This window comes from Myiozetetes cayanensis, unplaced genomic scaffold, assembly GCF_022539395.1.
Source record: "Myiozetetes cayanensis isolate MyiCay16 unplaced genomic scaffold, myiCay2020 scf13, whole genome shotgun sequence".
NCBI lineage: Eukaryota > Metazoa > Chordata > Aves > Passeriformes > Tyrannidae > Myiozetetes > Myiozetetes cayanensis.
Genome location: NW_026086937.1, coordinates 14311498 through 14335232, shown reverse-complemented (window position 1 = coordinate 14335232; position 23735 = coordinate 14311498). Strand labels below are relative to the sequence as shown.

At 42.7% G+C, this 23735-nt stretch overlaps 1 protein-coding gene across 2 annotated transcripts in view; it reads right to left on the bottom strand.

The window, feature by feature from the left end:
• Positions 1-23735, bottom strand: part of DIS3L2 (DIS3 like 3'-5' exoribonuclease 2) — a 183218-nt gene that overhangs the window by 82783 nt on the left and 76700 nt on the right. For both annotated transcript variants that reach the window (XM_050307968.1, XM_050307969.1), the window contains exons 10-11: positions 22523-22696; positions 6998-7077 (exon numbers count right to left, since the gene is read on the bottom strand). In XM_050307968.1, the coding sequence (XP_050163925.1) occupies positions 6998-7077; positions 22523-22696 (254 nt within the window). The remainder of the gene's footprint in view (positions 1-6997; positions 7078-22522; positions 22697-23735) is intronic.

Below are 23735 nucleotides of genomic sequence, written 5' to 3'. Positions count from 1 at the left end.
AGCAGCCTTGACATTTCAACTTCTTTGGGAACAGAAGGCAGCTGATAGGATTTCACTTTTAGTCATCTAACTCTTTTGTTTATTTTTTGAGAGATTTCTAAAACATTCCCATCTGCACCTGGTTTTACTCTTCCTGTGTAACTGCCATAATAGTTCACAATCAAGAAATACTGCAGTAGATTACAGTCTAAGATGTTTTTCCTGTTCTGGGTTCTGAAACTCTGCACTGCAATAGATTAAAAGTCAAAACAATTGCTTGGTGATTCTGAGGGATCCTGCCATTTCAGAAAGTTAATAATAAAGAATATATACAGCAGTAACTCCTTTGCTGTCTACATGTAACAGAACGTGTAACTGAAGATAACCATGTGGGAAAGTATTCCCAGCTACCTTTTCAAAGTTTATTTTCCTCATGTATCTTCTCTTACCTGCTGAATTTACTGAAAGATCCTGTTTTCTATAGCTCTATCTGGTCATGCCCAATCCTTTTTGGTTCATCTCCAAAGATTCTCCTGGTCCCTGAGGTCCTTTTTAATGAACAGAAATCCTGAGCAAAGTGCTTTTAGATCTTTGTTTGTACTAGAATTTCTGGGTCTTCTTTCCATTATCCAGCTCCTTAAAGGCATTTGTTGGGTTTTTTTTCCTTCAATATACAACCAGACACTCTGTTTTTAAGTCTGCATCCACAAATACCCCTGAGATCCACCAGGACACAAAATCCTGCACCTCTAAATCTTGGGGGAATTGTCCCAGGTCCTGAATTTATGAACTGAAATGATCCGGAAGAAGACTTTGCCCAGAGCATCCTTCTTCCCTGCAGGAAAGTAAACTAACTTTTATGAATAATTCTACTGGTATTTGCACATCTGTTTGCATGTTCTGCAGCCATGGTCTTCATTACATTAGTCCTTCACAATCTAACTCTTATTTTGTTTTAATCCCATGTATTTTTCCCACACAGCTTTCTTTGTATACTGTAAAAAAAAGAGTCTTTTGGGATAAAGATGAAATATTTATAAAATACCCATACTTAATACAAAATTCCAGTGTAATAAATATGAATTACCAATAACAAATCCTGACCATTTTTGCTTAACCAAGGTTATAATCAACCTTCTTACAAGCAGCTTTCAAATATATGCAAAAAAAGTCTTAACAAATTATGTTCCAGCAATCAGTGCTCCAATCAAATCCAAAGTTTCTTAATCACACGGATACCTTATCAACCAGTTTAATGCAATTGCCTGGGAATTAGGCTCAGCCTATTTCCCTTTCAACACCAGTAGATTGGAGCAAGCTGTCCTATTTCCAGTGACACTGAGGGGAGCCCCACGTCACCGAGCTGTTGCACCGAATTCAAGAGAGATGTTTGGTGGAGAAAAGGTGACGCAATTCAACCCTCTGATTCCATTCAACCCTGCACTGGGAAATTGAAAGTGATGTGTGTTTCCTCTCACCACCCCATGTTGCTTTAAAAGAAGAGGTAAAATATACTGCACATGCTGCAGTTCCCAGCGTTACACAGGAGCCCACTGTGGGATGCAGCAGGGACCTGGATTTGGCACAGATCTGAGGGCATTTTGCGTATTTCAAAGACTCTGCAACCACAAGCCCTTGATAGGAAGAAAGGATATGCACCTGTTTTTAATCACTGTAATATGTCTTTTTCACTTTGCCAGTGACACAACAAAACCCCACCAAACTAATCAGCAGGTAACAGGAGAGACCAGCTAATTATGTCTGATACTAAAGCAAAACCTGACCAAATGTTACACACAATCCCACTCCTTGTAGGTCTTCTTTAATTTTCCCATATTTAGCTCCTGCAGTAAATTTAAATAAATTGCAGTTTATGGTCATTTTACATTTGACTCATACATAAATGTGTCTCTGTCATTTTCTCTCCGGGTCTGGTGTCTTTTCATCTTATATATCTTATAAAGAAGGAAGCATGGTAATTTCATAATGTAACTTTTGATTCAACACTACTCCATTCTTCAGTATTTATCTTAAGGAAGTCAGCCCAGCAAGACTCCAATTACAAACTCTCCCAATATTCTGTCCTGAAGGGGTGAAGGGGATTAGCTGAAGGGTCCTGTACCATGCGAATTTCCCCCTACAGTCCTTAAGTGTCCAGGGGGACAAAGCTGAATAGAAGAGGGAATATTTATGTGTTAAAAAGCAAAATATAAGTGCACACAACAATGCAGAATTAAAACATCCCAAGTGTTTGCAACCTACATGAGGAAAGAATAAGGATGAAAGCAGAAGAACATAAACACTGGGAAGATTCAATGGATGTATCTATGTATGGCCTCGTTCCAAAATGCAGACAACCAGTGTCACTAAGGACATGAAAACTAGGGCAAACAGTCTGTACAATATATCTCTATTTTGCCATCCAACAACTTCTCCTAGAAAAAGATTTAAATTACTTAAACCTGTATTATTTTGTAAAGATTGCAGGGATACAGGAATGAAAGAACAACAGTGAGAACCATATCAATATACACACAAAAAGATGCACAGAAGCTCTATCAGAATGGCCCAAAGCTCCACTTTGAGATCAGCATCAAAAGACCTGCACATAGGTTAAGACGACCCCTCAGGAATACATCCCAATCATTTCTGCTGCATCCTTTCCCATCGCAGCCTGACCTTTCACAAGATGGAATCGTCTGCCTTGACATGTGCCAGATTTCATTTCTGTTCCTTCCAGTAAGCAGCCTTCGAACACAACTGCATCAGCAGTGTGCACTGCCAGAAATACAAACACCACTGGCAGGTAATTCCCAGAAGAAATTTGGCAAGTGTGAGAAACCCGCCTGGTGCCACACCAGGTCTCCTAATCTTACCAGCTCTTACGTGCTGAGATCAGAATAAATCTTTAAACCTCTGAACCTTGAGTGAAAACATTCAGGCTTAAAAGCAGTACAGTTATTTTCTGTGAAGGTCTGCAACATCTGCACGGCCTGAGAACAGTTCTGCTGTGCACTCCTGGCTGCAGTAATTTTCTAGAAGACGTGCAGAAAGGATCACAAAAGAGCATGGACTGAAATGAACTTATTTAAAACCTCAAGCTACTCTGAAACAGCTCTACAAAGGGTGTAGAAACTAGGTGCAGGCCAGAGCCATCTTTTACTCCAAGGTTATGCTGAGTCATCTAAATGGAGTACCGTTTGTTCATATTTCTGCAGCTGTTACATAAATAACCCTATTTTCCTTCTTTATTGGAGCTGATCTCTTTTAAAATATACACTCACAAATGTGAACAGCAAGCTCACCTCCCTACTGCTATCATTAAACAATAACGAGGAGCACGACCGTTAATCAAAAACAGACTCCAATATAAAATCCTCTCAAAACCAGACTGGCCCACTTAGGACATATATCCCTGGAAAAGTTTCCAACTGCTGCAATATCCTACTGCAAGCTCCATTAAAAATACAGCTCTTCCCACAGCCATCCCATGCTGCCTTTGCTAGTGACACTCTGCTACCGGGTAGTTTTTCATGACAGATTTGTGGACTACTTCGTCAGAAAGATTCCTTTCCACCTTTTACTGAGGACGTAGCTCAGGAGCGTCCTCCATCCACTCACAGGGGCCACACTGAGAAGTTTTAAAATTTCACAAAGGTGCAAAGACAGTCCCTTGTCTCTCTGCTTGTTGCCTAAGATCCTTCAAGGCAAAGAAACTGTCACAATCTTGAATAAATTAACAACAAATACTTGAGGACAAACCCAATTTCATTCTCCAAAATCTTCTGAAATGCCCTGATTTACCTGCCTGATAAAAGAAGTACAGGTAATGAGTGTGGGTTTTTAGTAGTAATTCAAGGTGCTATACACCAACAGAGAGACATTTTCTGAATCGGGTTCTACATTCTCTGTCGATTTTTGGAGATCTCCTGACATCATGAGGATGCCAAGATATGTGGTTTGCTCATGTTGGGATTTTACGGTGGGGGTTTTTTAAGTGTTTTACATATGGGCAAAAGAGATGGAAAAACTAATAATTTCTCGTAACCACGTTTACATTTTGAATAAAAGCTGTGTTAACTCTTAACACAACTTTGCCCTCGTGAGAGACGCAGCCTTGCCAGACCTGGATAAGCTCTTAAGGTCTACAACGTCTCTTCTTTGTCATACTAATTACAGCTAGCATAGCAACTTTTAAAGCCAAAATTCCTCAGGGTATCTCCAAAACATGTCAAAAGTTTCTATTAAGCACATGATTGAGGTTCCCACAGGGGCTCTCCTAAACACCGAAGAGCTGGGAACAGCTGTAGCTTTGCAAGCAAGTGAATACAAAGAAGTCACCCCAAAGGACTCTCAGCACTATTTTTGGCTGCTCATACCCTGGCTGAGGATCCAACACCTTGTCTCGTGGACAACAAGCTCTGTATCTCTAAGGTGACACCTTAAAAATGGGCACAAAATACATCTTATATTGCCAACTGCATGTGAAACAGATATCCCTTATAGGAGGCTCACAAAATAATGTTTTTATTGGGTTCTTCAGATCAGAAAGTATTTGAAAAATTTAACCTTTGGAATTCAGAATTTCAGTGCTGAACCACAGTGGGCAGAGGAGAAGGTCCACGAAATGCTGCATCAAGTTTGTGCCTCAAATAGCAGCACACTGAGAGGATAAAGGACAAGAGCCCATCAGTTCTTAGTTGTTTTTATTACTCATGTTCACTAAAAGACTCTACAGGCATCTCCTTGAGTGATATCAGGAACCTTAAAAATGGAGATGATTCCAGCTACTAGACTGGACATCTCTGCTTTAGAGATTTTTCAAGTTTTAAAAAACCACTGAAGCACAGATACAGTGCTGAGATTTCCTTCCTGTGCCTGCTCAGGAAGCCAAAGTGAGCTGGCCAGCCAGCCACCAGGCCTGCTCCAAGGATGCAGAGGGGCTCCCTGCAGCCACTCCCGCTCCACTCCTCAGCTCCCTCCTGAACGGATCATAACTGCATCCAAGACCATCAGCACCTAGTTTCCTGTCTGTACTTCCTTCTGAGCCACAAGGTCTCTTCAGAATAAACACCAGAGATTTCCAAAGAAATGAAAGGGTATTTCCATGTTGGTTCTTTCCATACTGATTTAAAATCTGGTCCCTAGGATTCATCAAAATGGCTTCTCCAGGGAATGACTTTCCTTAGCCAAAGGCTGAGACAGCAATGGAGTGAGATTAGAGCATGGTGTTAATAACACCAAGGTCATGGCTGTGATGCCTGTGAGGGCCATTCACTTAAGAGCTGAATTCAATGATCCCTATGGGTCCCTTCCAACTCAGAATATTCTGTGAAACTTGCCATGTGAAATTCTGTGAGTGTGAGCACCACTCTCACAGCTGATCACAAGCCAGAAGGAGAGGCTGAGCACACAATGCCCAAGACAGGCACAGATAAGGCCACTCTTAAAGAAGGCTCCAGCTCAGAGCATCTTCTCACTGAGACCAGGGTGAAACGAGGACCTACAGCTCCAGCCAAAACGCAGAGATCTGGCACAGAAAGGGCTGCTGGAACAGGCTCCCACCTAATGGTTCATGGAAAATGAAACATGGTGGTTACCAAAGGCCTTTGAGATGGCACAGCCACCAGCAGGTGCATTCACTTCTCTGCCCTTGGATTTTCTCCTCTGTCAGGGTCAGAAAGATAAGGCAGACTCAATGGTGGCCACATCCCTGATCACTAGCCCATAAGCCCCAAGTACTAGTGGCAGCTCTGCAATGGTTTTGCAGACTTTCTGGGAAAGAAGAATTCTTGTTCAAACTGGTATTTTCCCTGAACATTTTCTCCAAATGGCTTATGGATGAAAGAACAATGCAGATGTATGCACCACAAACCAGCTCCTGTAGCATCTAAAACCCACACTTATGAGAGCAGTAAAGGCTCAGAAGCCAGAGTTTCTGAGGACCTGTGGGATCACAACACTGTCATAAACCTACAGTAAATTGAGATGACAAAGTGGAAAGAGAGAGAACAGAGTTCAGCTTAAGATCTCTCAAGAAGACTGTTTACATTTTCTGTGAAACAAAATGGCAATTTTTCCTTAATTTTGCCTCAAAACTGCTATCGTACAGCACAATTAATTTTATAGGCTTCAAATTTTCTTTCACCTCTGCTTTTTTATCAGTTTTATGGCACTGTGATAGTACTCTGTACCTGGGCCTAAATGACATGGTAATTCACTGGTCAAAACACACAGAATGAAACCAACCCAAAAAAATTATGTCTTTGATATCATCATATTGCGATGATAAGCAAGAGCAAGAAAAACTAAACCCACACCCAAAAAAATCACTTTAGCTTCATTATTAGTGGTGGATAGGCTAATCTAATCATGCAATATTCAAACTAAATGAGCAGAACTAGGATGGCAAAGCAAGCTTACAAGAGAGAAGTTCCTTTCATCAGAATCATCAAGATTTGGCTTCTGGAGCTTTACTTTCTGTTCTGTTGGCTTACAGCAGAGTAAAAGTACAAATAAGGCAGAAGACAAAGCTCAAAAGGGAAGAAGAAGAAAACCACAACTTATAAGGCACACTGTGCTCATCTGACAATTCCCAGCATCCCATAAACACCAAAAAACAATCCAGCCAGTGACCTTAAAAATACTGGATCCTTTACCCACAGACTGTGTATATAAGGTCAAAGTTTCCCCAGACTTCAGTCTGCAGGATTGGTGCATTAGCTATTTAGCTGTAACTCCCATAATGACAGAAGACAGCTGAGATCTGCTCAAATCAAATTACAGCTCTGTTTATGCAAAACACTGTGGCTCTGCATTATCTGACACCAAGACTGAGTGCAGCTTGAAGATGTCTGCTCTACAATTTCTGAAAACAAGCAATTAAAACAACAAGAGAAAAACTAGTTTATTACTCTACTTATATTTGGTAAAGAATACCTCAGGACAAATTACAGATACAAATGTGTCTACAGCTAAATACAAACACTAGAAGTATTTTGTAAAATATATCTCATACCGTCAGGGAGTTGTTTACAGGACAAAGCATCATCAAGATCTCTGGCAGTTGATGGGTCGATGGTGAAAATGCATTCTTTCCTATCCAAAGAAAAAAGAAGAAAAGGAAAATTTATCTCCCAGTCATGAAGAAGGTATCAAAACACAGAGCTCATCACAGATATCCAGACAATAACAACAACTGTGTTTTCAGAAGACTGTGTTGAAACATCTTCCAATCTCATCTGAAGTCTAAATGCAATGTACTAAAAAAAAAAAAGGTATTTAGACAAGTGAATCTCCTTGGGTATTTTTTCATTTTTCTTTTTTGGCTTAACTGCTTGCTCTTAGCAGCTTTCATTTCATTACAGATATTCCTCCACTAAAGCTAAACAATTTAGCCCATCAAGTTCACTACAAAGAAACAGGCAGGAAAAAGTCCCGATGCCTTGCAGCTAGAGTAAAAATAGAGTGTTCTTAATTGCAAAGTTAAGTGGAACACAAATAACCCCCATCCCCGTGCAACAGAGTAGATATCACAGCATCTGACTCTCCATGAGCACAGCTAGCATGGAGCAGAGGCACTGAAACATGTATACCAAGCTCAATAGTAACAAAATTGACAGAGTTTTGGTCTCAGTAAAGACACCCAAGAGGTGCAGTACTTTATATCATCTACACTGCCAATTCTGCACCAAAGGGAAAAGCAGGTTCCATAGCCAACATCGTGAAAGTTACAGAAAGTGAGAACTCCAAATCAGCTCATTAGATCTTACAAATCAACTTGGTGCTCAGGAAAAGCTGAACATCCTTTCAGATGTGCTGTACTAGGTGGCACCTGGAATATGTAGCCCTGCTCTGGAAGGCTCACATGTATGTCCTGTAGCAGTGGATGACAGGAACACCAGGACCACAGATACAGTCTAGGGCCACACAGGTGGAACAAATAGAGCATCTGACTCAGAAACCATCATGTTTCCTAGAGCAGAGACTGGCACTAGTGAGACCCAAAATCTGAAGCACTCAACAAATAAAACTTCCTAAGCTCCTGCTTCAGGCCCTCCCTTCATCCTGGGCTGCCCTACATCAACTTCTTGGCCAGACCCCTGGACTACAGCAGAGTTCACCCAAGCACTGTGAATGTGGGACTGGAGCTGAAGAGCAGTGAAGACAGTAAAAGAATGGGTTTGCTGGTTTATTCTGCTTGTATCTTAACCTTTAGGATAAGTCCAGCCCCTCCCTAGTTAAAAGATCCCTGAGCACAATGGCACAGGCTGAGGCTGCCAAGGAAGAAATCCGACTGCTGCTTTTCTTCTCTTTGCAACAGACTCATATCACAATGGCAACTCCCTTCTAGAGATGTATAATGCAAACATGTATTATTTTTCTTACAACATAACCACTGTTATACTCCTGGGGTAGGAGAGGTGAGAAAATTAGAGCGAATTTTTAAAGGAGCAGGTGTCATATGGAATTAGCAAGTCTTAGTCTTTCTGTATGGGTGTTCTCACAATGAGAGCGATGTCCCCAACTTCACAGACCCACCACTTCAGTACTTAAATGCTCTGGGTGGTATCTGCTGGTGTCAGACAGCTGGCAGTATGTATTTATATAATTCCACCAGGCACACTAAACAGAGATTTTCAAAGACATAAAAATCAGTAAAGCACTTCACTGCCTTCCGAGACTTTGAAAATCTTTTGGAATATGCTGGCTTTCAGATTGGATAGCAAAGCTGCCTTAATCCCCAGATGCACGTTAGTTTCTGATCCTTTGCATGCATCTAAACAAATTAAGAGACTGTGACACTGAAAGATATAAAATCTTTCAGCTACACCGGGACTTTGATCTGTTGCTGCCTAGATATCCAGCACTGGAAATCAACCCATTTTTAAAGGTTTGCAAACAACCTTACTTCCATAAATATATATTCCTTAAAATTTCACTCCAAGGTACCATGCAACTCTCTTTAGGGAGACTGCATATGCAGATAGACACTCCTATAATACAAGCAGTATGGGGACATGCATGTGTGCCAGCCTGCATGTATTTACACCAGCTCCCACTAATGCACAGGGTATAAAGTCCCCCCAGCCACATCCAGTAAATCTTTAAGTTACTTCATTTAAAAGAGTCAACTGAATGGACATGAATGGCTTATTTTATCTGATAAGTGAGCAAGAAAAAGGTTAAGAGCTTCTTCAAAGAGAATGTGGGTTCCTGTGTCAGGGGAATAGATAGCTTATCCCAGATGTTCAGGGCTTGCTACCACAAGCATCTGCCACCCATTGCGAATCATAGCTCCAGGCAGTTTAAAAATTAACAGATCGGTTTCAACAAAGTGCACATTTGCAGCCTGCCCTGGAAAGAAGAGAGTAGAAATCCAGAGGAGCCAAATTTTGAACACATTTAAACAATGGTGGCAACTAACTGGTCGCTTTGCTGAGATGTATTTGGCTGGTCAAGTATTATAGAGGCCAGTGGTGGCCCCAGTTCAGAGAGCTCAAACCTTTGGGGCCAGTGGGGCAGCCCCAACCTCCCCAGGCAGTGCTTTGTGCTCAGCCTGCTGCCCTTCAGGACAAGCTGGCTGGGCTCTGAGCAGCCTCTCAGGTGAACAGCAGGCACAGACGGCTCACAGCCGTCTGAGACACTTAAATTCACAGATGCAAAGCTGACGAGGGGTCCAGACAAATTCTGATTTAGCATTTCTCACCAGCTCAGATACATTTAACCACCAGGCTCAGATTTGCCTCTCCTTTAAAACTACTCAAGGGACTTGAACCTGTAGATTGTCACAGGCAGTTTATTCTGGGCACAGACTGCAAGGTGAGGTGAGAAAGTAACTGAGCAAGTAAAACAAGGAATTATACTCCCTGGCACAAAGATGCTGCAGAAATGTTGCAGAGCCCATGGCCAGGTAGTCAGTGGGAAAAGAGAAGCTGATCTGCAAGCAGAGCTCAAAGTTCACAGCAGTGAGATAATCCTGGCACACAGGCAAACACCTCACTGAAGTTTCTAAATGAATTACGCTCACCACTAACTGCATTATAAAGTGTGATTAATTATATTTCTGGTTTTCAGTTTCTATTACTGGAGAAGTTTCAGATGGCTATAGGAACCGGGGCTGGTAGGTGGGAAAGCAATCAATCCACTGAGTGATGGGATGGCAGCACTGAGCCCAAGGGCAGTACCCCACATATGTCCTCCTCCAGGGCAAGGTCTCCAAGGTAGGTATGTTCTCAGCTATCTCCTCCTGCTTCTCCTCCAGGCCTAATGGTATCACTTTTATATTCAGGACACTGCAGAGAGCTGTCTCTTATTCCAGAAAATCAGGCAAGGCAATGAGAAGCCAGGGGAGGAAAGGCTGGGTGTGGGTAGAGCACCCTGCCTGCTGTTCTGCAAGCTGTCCCCTCCCTTGACACCCACACCAGCCACCCTTGCACACACCCCACTGAGAACCCTGGAGGCAGCTGACAAAAACCATCTGGGTGAAGAAACAACATTGCTCTCAGCTATGGGGCAAGTCTGCCCTGTGAAGAGGAAGGAGCCATTCGAATTCCTCCCCTGACCAAACTGTCTGGCTGTGCAATACCCCAAGGGCTGTGGCACAAGGGATCTCAGAGAGATCAGACCACATTTCTGACTGTAACCAATAACAAGACCGACCTGCAGTGGTTTGTATGATTCAACCACAAGGAATAGAACTTTTTATGCACCTGCTAACAAAGATGTTGCTTACACTCAGGGCTACATACTTGCACATTTGCACTGACCACAGGTATATATGAATTGGCAGCTGTCTCCAGCTTCTGGAGAAGCATCAAGGTGATCTTGTGGGTTAAGAAGCTCGATCATTCCCCTCTCCCCCTTCTTTAAAGGCCCTGAAGGAGCCATCTCTCATTGTCATCACACTTAATAAAAGTCTGTTTTATTCATTTCAAATTGTCAAAACATACTTTGTAAAAGTAATGAGAGGATCCAAGTCCACTTGTTCCAACATAACACACAATTTGGTTAAAGGAAAACTGTTTAGGAGATAGAGACACACAGAGTTAAGAGATTTTCTGGTCTTCATGCTAGAAAGGACTAGAGGTAAACATGTGCCTTTAAGAAACCCCCAGCACTCATTGAAAACAAAAATTTCAGTGTGGAAACTTCCACTTCTTACAGGACACTCTTCATGCAAAACAGATGTTTAGTGCAGGTTTGCAGAGGTGGGTGGACTTGCTCTGGCATGGAGTTTCTGTCAATGGAAGAATAAAATCTTTCCTCCCTCCTCCTTGTGGCCAGAGGGTTCGAGCACCAGAGCAAGGCAATGCTTGCAAGAGTTTGGGAGGATCAGTGGAACGATCTGCACTGAGCATGGTGGGCCTGGCGAGCAAGAGCCAGGAAAGCACGAGCCACACAGACTGCCCAGCCCCTGGCAGTGCTGACCCAGCCACCTCCAGCCCTGAGACAGTGACAAGGGCACTGCTAAAGCCGGCCCTGTCACCATGCAAATCAACCACCTGGGAAAAAAAATTGCAGGATAGAGCACTTAGTTTATTAGACAGTAACGACGGTGTCAACATCTACAGGCTGGTATATCAATCCTAATTTAAGGAAAGATAATTAAGTGCAGTTGCTCTTTGCACAGCTTCAGGAAGACTAATTAAAGCAGACAAGCATGTCTGCAGAGCAGTTAGTCTTTTTACCTTTAACAGGCCTTAAAATAAATGACTAGTGCAGCAGTAGAGGTAAGATAAGTAGTTTGTTGGTGAGTTGGAATTACCGTCATGGTAATTACAACATTCACAGATCACAGGATCGCAACAGCAGTTTGTTTTTCTTTGGGCAAATACATACATCTATGCAAAGGTATGTACAAGAATCAGCAGAGAAAATACTGTAGAGCTGGTGCCTAAAGGTTTGGTACAATGTATAAATTTTTGCCAGTTAAACTGTTCAGAATTCAACATATTGTTAGTTTAATGACAGAATATGAACACCTATGGCACAAGGAAATTACAAGTACCAGTGGTCAGGGCTCCCTCTTTGTTTGAATGGAAGGCTGCTTGGATCAAGATGAAGCATTGCAATTGTAAGCCATGGGCTCAGACTGTATTAGAGGCCAAGTTTCTGCCATGGCTCGTTGTTGGGCAAAGCGATTTTCTGTAAAAGTAGCTTGGTGTTGCTGATAGAGAAAAGCACCAGTTTGTACACAGTAGACAAAGCAGCACCAAGCACATCCTCCTGAAACAAACAACTCAATGGTCTTCCCAGCCAGCAGCACACAGATGAGTCAACTCAACCAGTGGAGCCCAAATTTTCACCACTAATAAATGCCAACAACCATGAAAGACCAGTCCAGAGAACTGCATGTACCCACAAGAGCATCAGAAAACACTTCATGAAGCAAGATGTTGTCCTTAGCAGCTGATGTAACCATTTGCAGGAGGCAGAAGCAAGTATGACCCAGCTATTCAGGAATCAGGGAAATCGAAGGATGGAAGAACTTCATCCAGGCACTGCAAGCACAAGTCAGCTGGGCAGCAAACCCATGCCCATGCTCCTGTGCACCACTCCTGGTCCTGGCTGCAGCCACCACCAACTCAAAGTTGGCTGAAGCCCCAACTTTGCCATTTCCCTGAACTTGGACTGCTGAGGGATGAGGCTGTGGGCAGACTTTAGGCTGCCAAGTCTCACAAGAGAGAAAGAGAGAGCTGGGTGCCTCTGCAAGAAAACCAGAGCACAAAAGAAATAGGCTGAGAAGTGACCCACCAAAAGTCTTTGAACAAGAAACCCAGAGACAGGAGCTGGAATGGAAGGAAAGGGAATTAAATGGAATAGAATAGAACTATTTCAGTTGGAAGGGACCAACAATGATCACTGTTGGTCCAACTGCCTGATCAGTTCGGGGCTGACCAAGTTCAAGCACATTGTTAAAGACATTTTCCAGGCATCTCTTAAACACTGACAAGCTTGGGGCATTGACCACCTCTCTAGGAGACCCGCTACAGTGTTCAAACACCCTCTCTGTAAGGAAACGCTTCCTCACATCCAGTCTAAACTTCCCTTGGTGCAGCTTTGAACCTTTCCTACACATCCTGTAACCAGGAAGAAGAGATCAGCACCTCCCTCTCCCCTTCTCTGTCTCAGGAAGCTGATAGAATTAAGATGTCTGAACCTAATCACCTTATTCACCTCCCCATCCAGACTCTCTCCCATGGCTAACTTTCAGACTGAAGCAGTCTCCTGAGATGTCTACTGGTCATTCACAAAGACCAGCACATCCAAAACAACAAGAAAAGAGAACAAAGAACACACCAGAAGCCACAGCATCCACTAGCCTGGAAAAGGTGACTGAAACCTGCTGTCTAGAATTCCAGCAGTCAAACACTGCACAATTGTAGATTCAAGAAGCTCAGTGGCTACCCACACATTGCCATCCTGCCCTGCCCCAGGCTCAGTGCTCATGGCCCACAGTCCCTCCTGTCAAACAATGGATCCTGAAGGACCAAGCTGAATCTTTTGCAGAAGCATCAGCCTTTTTCAAAGCCCAGACTGCTGCAGCTGGAGGTGAGACAGTAATGACCATCTTTTTGTTTATTAAAGTTTCAGCAGTGCAAGCCTTCTTTAAACTTGACTATGTCAGTGGTAAGACATTTACAGTACGAGTGACTGCATGTCTAGACATTTGCAGTGCATTTACATTCTTCTAGGGACTCCTTTAGATTGTCCTGTCCTCTCCACTTCGTGAGTACATACAATAGCCTGGTGGGAGTGAAAGCTCAGCCTCCTGGTTTACTCTTATTAACTCCAGCTCAAAGCTGGCATTTTAAAATTAAGCATCAAAGGCACTTTTAGAATCTTTAAGCTCTTCGGGTCATTTCTAAGACCCTGCTGAGCTCCATCTTGAAAAAGTTAAAGAGAGACCATTTCTCAGAGCTGGAAACAGTTGTTTTAATTTGGGAACAGGCATCCTAGAGCTGTCAACTCACTCCAGTGAATGCTACTAACATTTTTTCACACAACAATCCAATTGTTATGGCAACCACAAAAATCAATCTTGTTCTTCAATCACAAGAAAACCCAGCTCAACCACGGTGTCTGTGCAGGTTTGTTATAAAGCGCCAATAAGCATGGGGCCAATTCTGCCAATATTCATCACTCACATGGGATGAAGAACTCTTTCTCCAAGAGACATTTCAGAGACCAATCAGTGCCTGAACATTTTAGAGACTTCAACATTCCACTCCTAAAGACATCTATTACATGTAGTGTCTACCACATTTGTCACACTTGATGCTGGCAGATCTTAGTTAAAACCCGAGAGTCGCTGCTTCCAAGACAGCCTCTTAAAAGGAATATATTTTAAAAATATGCCTGCAACAGAAGTACCCTGACAAATCTCTGATGGCACTCTGAATGCCCTGTAACACACTAACAAAGATACTTGACATATCACAAAACTCTCTTGGCACGGTGCATAAATTTCAAAATTAACCAAAATTATAAAATAATTGGAAGCAAAAACTATCCCCTCCAAACACTGTGTGTTACAAGCCCCACAAAAATCCAGTACAGCATAAAATGCATTGAAAGCCCATCTAGCCAGTACTGTTCTTTTTAATATCTCTGTGTTTATGTTTTAGCTAATGTCCTATTCTGGTTCAGAAAATAGACCTTGGTCCAAGAGAGCAGCTGACAATGACTCCTGATGTATTACACATCTACAACGATAAACTTCAACATTTTCACCAAGGCCCGCGCACTGGATTGCCGAACCAGAATCAATTATTCCTTCTACTTATCCTTCCAATATTTCCTCCATATTTATGGCCTCCAAGTAAGGGGGAAGATGGGAAAAAAGTAGCACTGCAGTCTTGTAACACACCTATATGGCTCGAACAGCCAAAATATATATATAAATGAGATCAGAGTCTCTGGGAGACCAAGCACCAGCAGTATTTCCCACAAGTCATGCTGTAATTGTGACACAAATATAATGAGTTCTCTGCACCTCCACTATCCCACGCAAGAAGGCAGAGTGTAATTGAAAATGCACTTGCATTATATAAACTACCTTAATCATAGATGCACAGAGCTAGAAATGGAAGAGACATTAGGTCATCCAACCCCCAGAGGTCAGAGCTGGGCTACTCATGACAATACATTTGCAGGGACTTTCTCCAGTATGGTATTAAGTGATGGTGTTTCCAGTACTTTCTTTAGCAGTCTACACTACATTCTATTTTGGGTTGGACAAGAAAGGTTTCCTCTTTGCTTCACCTTACTTGTCCTCGTAACACCCCTTTCTATCCTCCCACCACTGTAAATGATTCTCATTTTTTCATTTTAGTCCACATATTTTTAACTATCAACCACTATATCTTTCACAAACTCCTAGTTTCAGTTTTGGCAAATACACATTGAACAGTTAATCCTTCCTTGTAAATCAATCCCTTATCTCCCAGAATATTTTTGTTAGTCTCTTCCAAACTGTCCCATTTCTAATCCATGCTGTGATATCTCCAGGACAACTGTGCCTCATACACCTGCATGTGTGCCACCTATATAATGATTTATGGGTTGGTGCTTTTTTTTTTTTTTTTACAGAGTAAGGATCTGAGAATAGCCTGATAACAATGATCCAATCACCCAAAAACCTGAGGACAGATGGACAGCTCAAAGCATGCTTCATAGCACTCCACCTGAGCGGAGCCATGAGGAAAACACTGCTCCTTGTAATGAGCAGCTCTGTTGGTTAGAGCGTGGTGCTACTCATGCCAAGGTTGTGGGTTCAATCCTTGTACAAGCCAGTCACTTAAGGACCTGGACTTGACACTTTCTTCTGCTCATCAAAACTCCATCTTGTGATCCAGTGGAATCTAGCAAGAAACAGACACATTCTCAAATTTATTAAAGATTTTATTCTCATCTCCCTCTGTTTTTCTCTCCATTCTCTCATCATCCAGGCAGGAAAATGACAGTGTGTATAACAACCTAGGCACAAAATTATTACTGTTTTTTCCACAACTAAGCAGATTTTTAACAAAGCAAGCTTAGGTGTGATGGCCTACAAGATCAGAAAGCAATAATCCTGTCCAACTACACACCACCAATTCTGCTTGAAGCTGCACTTCCAATGGTCACATGCACCTTCCTGCAAGATAAAACACGGGTGTAGTTGCTCATGTGTCTGTGTACACCAGCCACTGGTAACAACAATGTCTGAGAGCACAGACCACGTATCATTTTGTACAAACCAGTGCCACCACAACTGCTGCAGCTGCAGTGTAGTAGACAATGTTATGAAAACAGAGATGAGGGCCCAAAGAAACCAACCAGAAGCAAGAAGCTGAATCACCATCATTTTTACAGCAGCACCATATTTACTCCAAGTTTTACTTACTCAGCTAATGGGAGAGAATGGAGAGCTCTCCTCATCAGTCCAAGAAAAGTAGACTTCCCCAGATTACCTGGACAGCAGAAGTACCCAGAGTAGGTACAGTCATCATCACTACGTTCTGGAATCAATCCTGTTATAGTGAGACTGGATCTGATATACTTTGACATCACTGAGTAATCCCTTATATGCCATGTATCTCTCTATGGAGAACATTTAATTAGTCACAGAACAGCTCAGTGAGAGGGCAGAGATTATAATCGGGCCCTGTTTGTGTCTCCACTCCACACCAAGATAACATTCAGTTCTGCAGCAATATTGCTTATACGTTTGCTAAACAAGTCATTTCTCAGTTTCCATCAGAAACCAGAGCATTTTTACATATCCTATTATAGCTGAGTAAGTCTTGCTCTACTTAACTCTAGCTTTTTGTAGTGGAAAATCTCCAGGAAACAAGCTGTTTAATGATGTTTTATCTGACTTGTACTCATTTCTAACTAAAGTTGTCCACCTGCCTTGAAAAGACATCTGTTTCAGAGACTGACTGCTTTCCTCCAACACCCCTTGCACAGCCCAAGGCTGACATTTTTACCATCACCTCTAATTTTATCAGCCAATAATCTCCTCGGGCACCTACAGCAAAGGCTATGATGACAAACCCTTACTGTACTCACTGCTAATCCCTGTTACCAGCTGCAACACTCCATGAGAAGGAAACGAAGTGGGCGGAACTGCAGTGCAGGTACCGACAGTGCTACAGAGCTTCCCTCACCAGCAGGCACAGGGACACAGCAGAGCACCTCTGCTCTTCTTATCAACAGAGGAAGGATGCCACATTTCTGAATGGGCAGCCAAAATTACAATTTGGCCTTCAATAACTTGGATCAGTTCCAACTGAGGTCACATGCTGAAATACCGAGATGCAAATTTTAACTGAGAGCTTCATTGCGTTTGAGCGCTTTGTCTGCCAAGAGCAAAGTTCATTAACTCTGCCCTGCAAGGGAAGCAGGTCAGCATTAACTGTCTCCTGCCAGTGCAGTGGATCCTTGCTGTCCCCAGCCTGCCGCCCTCCAGGTCTTTTAGCCTCGTGGGAGGAACGGACAATCGCACTGCCATTCAGAGGGACCTCGGCAGAGAAATGGGCTGATGGGAATCTCATGAAGCTCAAAGGGAAAAAGAGAGTCCTGCATATGGAGAGGATTAACCCTGTGCACCAGTCCCAGCTAGGGAACAACCAGCTGGAAAGCAGCTTGGCAAAAAGGCACCTGGTGTACTGATGGACAAGCTAAACATGAACCAACATGTCACTGTAGGATAGTTGGGCAACAGCCTCCTGGGCTGCAGAGGAAGTGCTGCCAGAAGGCTTAAGGATGTGTTCCTTCAATCCCTCCCCTCTGCTTGGCACTGATGAGACCACAGCTGGAGTGCAGTGTCCAGTTCTGGGCTTCCCAGTACCAGGAAGACATCAGCACACTGGTGCGACTTTGCTGAAGGGTCTCAACGATGATTAAGGAATCAGAGCATCCAACAAGAGGCTGAGAGAGCTGGGCTTGTTCAGCTTTGAGAAGAGAAGGCTCAGGCAGGGAGATCTTTTCAATGTGAAAATACACCTGATGGTAGGCAGTAAAGAAGACAGAGCCAGACAATTTCCAATAGTATTCAGCAACAGGACAAGAGGCTATGGGCACAAAACACAGGAGATTCTACTTAAAGGTGAAAAACACACACATTTTTCTGAACTCTAGAACATGTTCCTCAGAGGGCTGTGGAATCTTCATTTTTTGAGATAGCCAATCCCCAGACATAGCCCCAAGCAGCCTGCTCTAGGTTTGAGCAAAGGGTTGGAGTAGATAACCTCCAGAGTGGTCTCCCAACCTGAACCATTTGGTGATTCTCAGGAGCTCAGCCCGGCTCAGTTGAAATCAGCCAGTTTCTGCTCCTCAGAACACATCCATCTTGTAGATATTTCAGAGTTCCCTGCCACAGCACCCTTTCTCTGCTCAGTATTTTTAGCTCATTGTTTTGTATTTTGCCAGCTGAGAAACTGCAGTTTGTAATTTTACCTTCAGCTTCATATTTCTTCTTAAAAGTGAATACAATGTCCTGTTTATAATAATAAAATCACTAGTTGGCAGGATGACATCAAATGGAAAAAGAGAAAGCAACTGGAAAATTTAGAGCAAGCAATTTTGAGTGCCAAGTTTCACATTTGTAATAGTCCAGCAGAGGTCAACAGGCTCACTTATTATTAGGCAAATGGTAAAGAAATAGATATCCTGTAGTTCTTCCATGTTAAACTATATAAACCATCTTTACTTGAACAGGTTTTAACACTTTCCAAAAGAGTGATGTTATACATTTTCCACAGTAACACCAACAATGGGAGACAAGCAAAAGGCAGAACTGCTTTGCAAAGAACAGCCTTTTTTCTCTCTCCAATATTTAGGTTTTTGTTTCCCACTATGATTGGACTTTCCTGGCTTTAGTTCCTTGTCCCAGTTAAGCAGTAAAGGAAACAAAAAGATATGAATGAAATTAGAAACATTTGGAATGAGCCTTAGAAATAGCTTTTGGGTTTCTTAGATTCCTGGCTACACCTCTTCAAACGGCCGCCGCCTCCTCCAGCCCCCAGCTCCTGCAACCATCTCTGAAATTTGTATTTCCTTCTTTGCCCTGACCTCTCTTCTCTTCGGGGGCTATATTTTGTCCCACACCATTGAAATACTGTGCAAAGCAAAGCAAACAGGGAAATGAAAATTACATGTTGTAACACTGGAAAAGAACGGAAAATGGTTGAAACTTTGCACCCATCAACATTTGTCTCTATGACAGTAATCCTCCAATGTTTCCCTAAAAGCAGAAACCAAACACTTCTCAAACTTCTAATGAAACAAATGCCAATTCCAGTCAACCTGAATAATAAAATGAGAACTCTGGCCCTATCTGTATTATCACATTTAAAGTCTCTGGAAGGGAAGTTTCCTCAATCACATCATCCTGACACTTCATGAACCTTCAGGCTCTCTGTAAAATTCAACTGCAGAATGCAGTGCCAACACCTAATACTTGCCTACTGCTTTTCATTACAAGTTTTGGGTGCTCTTTAGAAACAAGTAAGCTGGAAGTGCCCATGAAATACTCATCTAATTTTACAAATAAACCCTTGCAGGTAAAAAACAGATGTCCATGGCAAAACTGTGCAAAAGCGGTAGAGCAGAGTGTTTAATCAGCTAAAACATTTCAAAACCATCTACGAAGTTTGGATCTTTTCTGCCTTAAGCAATGTTGAAATATTATGTAAACCTTTTTTTGTGAGCTATTACTGGAGAAACGAGGGAAAAAAGATCTCCTGGAAGCAATTCTGCACAGGCTGTGTAGGTGAGATCACAGTTGCTAAACAAACAGAATATGCATGGCAAGAAGAGGCTTCCTGTAAAACTGAAAGACTTGCAGGAAGATCAAGGAACACATTTACAAGATGGCATGGACAAAATATCTTTCCCTCTTGCCCAGCCTTAGCAGTTGGTGAAACACATCATCTCACTTTCCTCTAAAACCGCGCTCCCAAACACCTCCGGCACAGAACGTCTGCTCCATGTTCCGCACACCGACTCCCAGACCCAACCACACTGCAGACACTGGTCAGCAGGACACAGGAGGAAAGGGCCTTTTGAGGAGGAAAGGGCCTTTTCCCAAAACGAAGGGAAACCAGGAAAAGTTATCTCAGGAAGAGGAAACACACAAAAATACAGTGCTTTTTGGGTCTCAGTTCCAAATCCCACAACCTTAATGCACGACCCCAGAAAATCCACAGCTCTTTGCTACAGAACTGGAGAGAATTTGCTGAAGATAGAAGTATTTTTAAGCCAAACTCTTAATATGTGTTTACTCCGGTCAAGTGAGCAATGTGTAAATTGAATTAGGATGAGCTATTTAGAAGTGTTAACATGGCTGTTTCAGGAAAAAAGATGAGTCTTTACTTCATTGTAATTTATTTGATATCATACTCTCAGACTACTATGAGGCAGGTGCCATCACACATGGTGTGAGTTCCCCTGGAAAACAAGGCACAACTCCCATGGGCACCCAGACCAGATGCCCAGGGTCAGGTGCCTTCCTCTGGATGCCAGTCTAGACCTGTGTGTACTGGTTCTTTGTAGGACACTGCAGACCACAGAGCACTTGTTGCTGCTAATATGAAAAGTTATATCTGATACCAAGTCAAGGCCAAGAGACCTTGGGTCTTGTCAAGAACAGTCTCTCTGATGGGTGAGACCAGAAGAGATGGCATCCAATCTCCAGCTGCCTGACTTCATTCAGCCACAATTCACACTGCATTTATTAATAAAACTCTTCTTATTTCTGGGTAGATAAACCTCTTTCTGTGAGGAAACAACAAGGAAGACTCACCTGTATTTTACTTTCCATAACTAGAAATCTCATGTTATCTCCATATGTGTTTAGACCAGAGACTAGTTAGTCAGCAGTGTGGCAGTTGACATTAAAAGGATTAGGAAATTCAGCTCAAATAATTGTCTTAAAAACTTTCACTGTTAAATGTTTATATTTGAGAGGATCAAAAGGAAATCTACTTTGTAGTGTGCACTGTGGTCAGGAAGGGGCAGAGAGGGATTTAAATGGCTTAACTGCAAAACTGTTATCACCTTGATAAGTCCCAGTGTAATAATTCAGCAAGAAAAGCAAGAAATGCACTTGGAATTCATTTCCAAAACCAATTGTCTGACTGGAGAAAAGTCAAGCTCTTTATTTGCTTAAAAGAACTTGGTCAGAAGAAACAGAGAATGCTACTGAACTGTAGTCAAGAATATAAAAATAAGCACTTTCCAGTGACTTCTGAACAGCAGCATTCAGTATCTTTTTGTTTTTTGTTTTTTTGAAAGCTACTTGAAGCCTACAGTCTGGATCTGGTGTCTGGCTGTTAGCACAAGTCAATCAGGAGTGTGATTCTCCACCGAATTAGTCCATTGTATGGCAGTGGAAATCCAGAAAGCTGAAGTGATAGGGAGGCTGCAGGCTCCAGAGCAGGATTAGCTCCAAAGTAACACCTGGAGTGCAGGTACAGATACAAATGGCTGCAGTTCATCACCTGATCTGCTCAAATTGCTTATGTCAATATAATAATGCCAATAACACAGATAAACTAAGAGAGGGAGGAGCTTGCTGCGTATATGCAGGTGCTCACACCACTGCAGTGTCTTGTGGAATCAGGCTCATGGGGCTGCTTCACCTTACCAATACACAAGAAAGCAATGAATCATTCCAACTGAGACAGGATGCTCTAGCATAAGCAAGGGTGGAAGTAGAACACACCATATATTCTTAATATTGCATTTATTGTTTTGTTTTCCCACACCTTCCTTTATTTGGTTCTAAATAGGTTTAGAACCAATAATGAGCTTCTAAACAAATTATTTTTCTTTGGCCTTTAAATGTTTTCTAGTAAGGATGTGTCTGAAATCTGACACTTCAAGTGTAGCAAACCCACTAGTTTTGGGTAATTCAGCACTGTCAGGGAGTTGACCACTCAAGAGACCGGAGAAAGCTGATGGGATCTTCACTAAGTTGCAGGGATGGATAATGCGAGGTAGGTGGACAGCACAGAGCTGCTGAGCTGCAGGGAAAGACTGCATTTGCCAGCTGCTAACTGACCAAGAGCCATCACAAACTCCACATGACACCAGCTCTTCAAAACAGGGAAATACGTTGAGACTAGACAGGAAAACACAGAGGACAGTCTCTACCTGTGCTTAAGTTTCAAAGTAACAATGTCCAAGATCATTTGATCTGCCAGGCATTCAGAAAATCTCTGCTATAAAACTACCACTAAAATACGTAATACATTCCAGACAAAAACATAAAGCTTTCAGAGTAGGTGCCAAACACCGAATTTTCAGTTTTCAATAGTTCTTTTGAGAAAAGGCCTCTTTACCTCAGGAAACTCTTCTCCTAGCAACTGATCTTCTGGGTTTATAGGTACTTTCAAAAGTAGTTTCTTTCCATGCTTTCTAGTACAGATAAGGTATAATATGGTACGTGTAACAAAGTCAGTGCCTCTACAAATGTGATGAATGCAAAACAAAACAGCGCAAACCTGCAACAACCCAAGGAGAAGTGTCAGACCACGCCTTTTGTTGTTACCTTAAATCTCTTCTTTTGGCCAGCTCTTCTGGTGAGATAACCCAGGGCAGGTTCTGGGGAAGACATTCCAGGGCTTCAGGAGAAAAGTCAGAAAAATCCACACCATACTCCGTCAGGATCCCTTCTGTTTCCGGCTCAATCTCCCCAGCCTGTCCAAGACTTTTGCTCAACTGCCTGCAGAAAGGAAGAGATGCTTTTTAAACTATGTAATTACTACTGTCATGTTGTTACTGTCCCCACAGAGAGGCTGCTGAGCCCTCAAATACACTCTTTCACCCATTCACTTCTCCCTGAGTTTTGGCAGAGGACTTAACAGGAATTCAGACCAGAGCGTGACTTACATCTGCTGGAGATGCAAACACTCACCAGACAATACCCTGGGCTGTTCCATGCATCTCATTTGAAGGAGATGTTTTATATTATTATTTTTTTGCAGAGGTGAGAAAGCTTTCCAATTTTAGAAAAAAACACATCCAGCAGGGATAAGAAAAGCATAGCCTTCCACACAGGCAGCTCCAGCTTTACACAAGGCCGGTTCCATTGAGAGTCTCTTTACTCTTCTTACCCCTGAAAAAGGTGACTCACCCCACTACCCAAAATGAAGAACAGATTCACACCAGATCCCAGAGAACTCCGCAAAAGACAGCTCCCAGGGAGCTCAGTACACTGCTCTCAATCCCAAAGGATATGCATCTCTGCCAGAGCAAACCAATGCCCTGTGGAGACCGTGGTGTGAAGAACCCTTCCTGCCTTCCTTACAGGAGTCATACACACAGACGTGCCCACAGATCATCTTTCCAACAACTTTCCCAGCTCCTTCCAGCACCTAAGCAGTTGTAGTTGTTTGTCCCTCCCCTCCTGGATCAGCAGAAGCCTCTGAACCAGGACCTAACTGGAGAGGAGCCAAGGACCTAGAAGCAAGTCACAGACAGGGGAAATTGTCCCCCCATGCTAACAGTCCTTGATTAAGTATTCTGCATATGTGTGGATGAGGCTGCTGCTCTGTTATGCTTAGAGAAAGTTTCCATCTGCTCCAGTGCAAACCCCAGGATGGATTTGTCCAACAGCTCTGGCGTCAAAGAAGCCCTCAGCTCTGAACACTGTGCAAAACAGGTCTCCAAGGGAGAGAGATATTTGTTTCCTTCCCAGCTGGTTACAAATATCCCATGAGAACCTACATCCCATGGTGGCTCCCCTTGTCCCCTTTCTCACC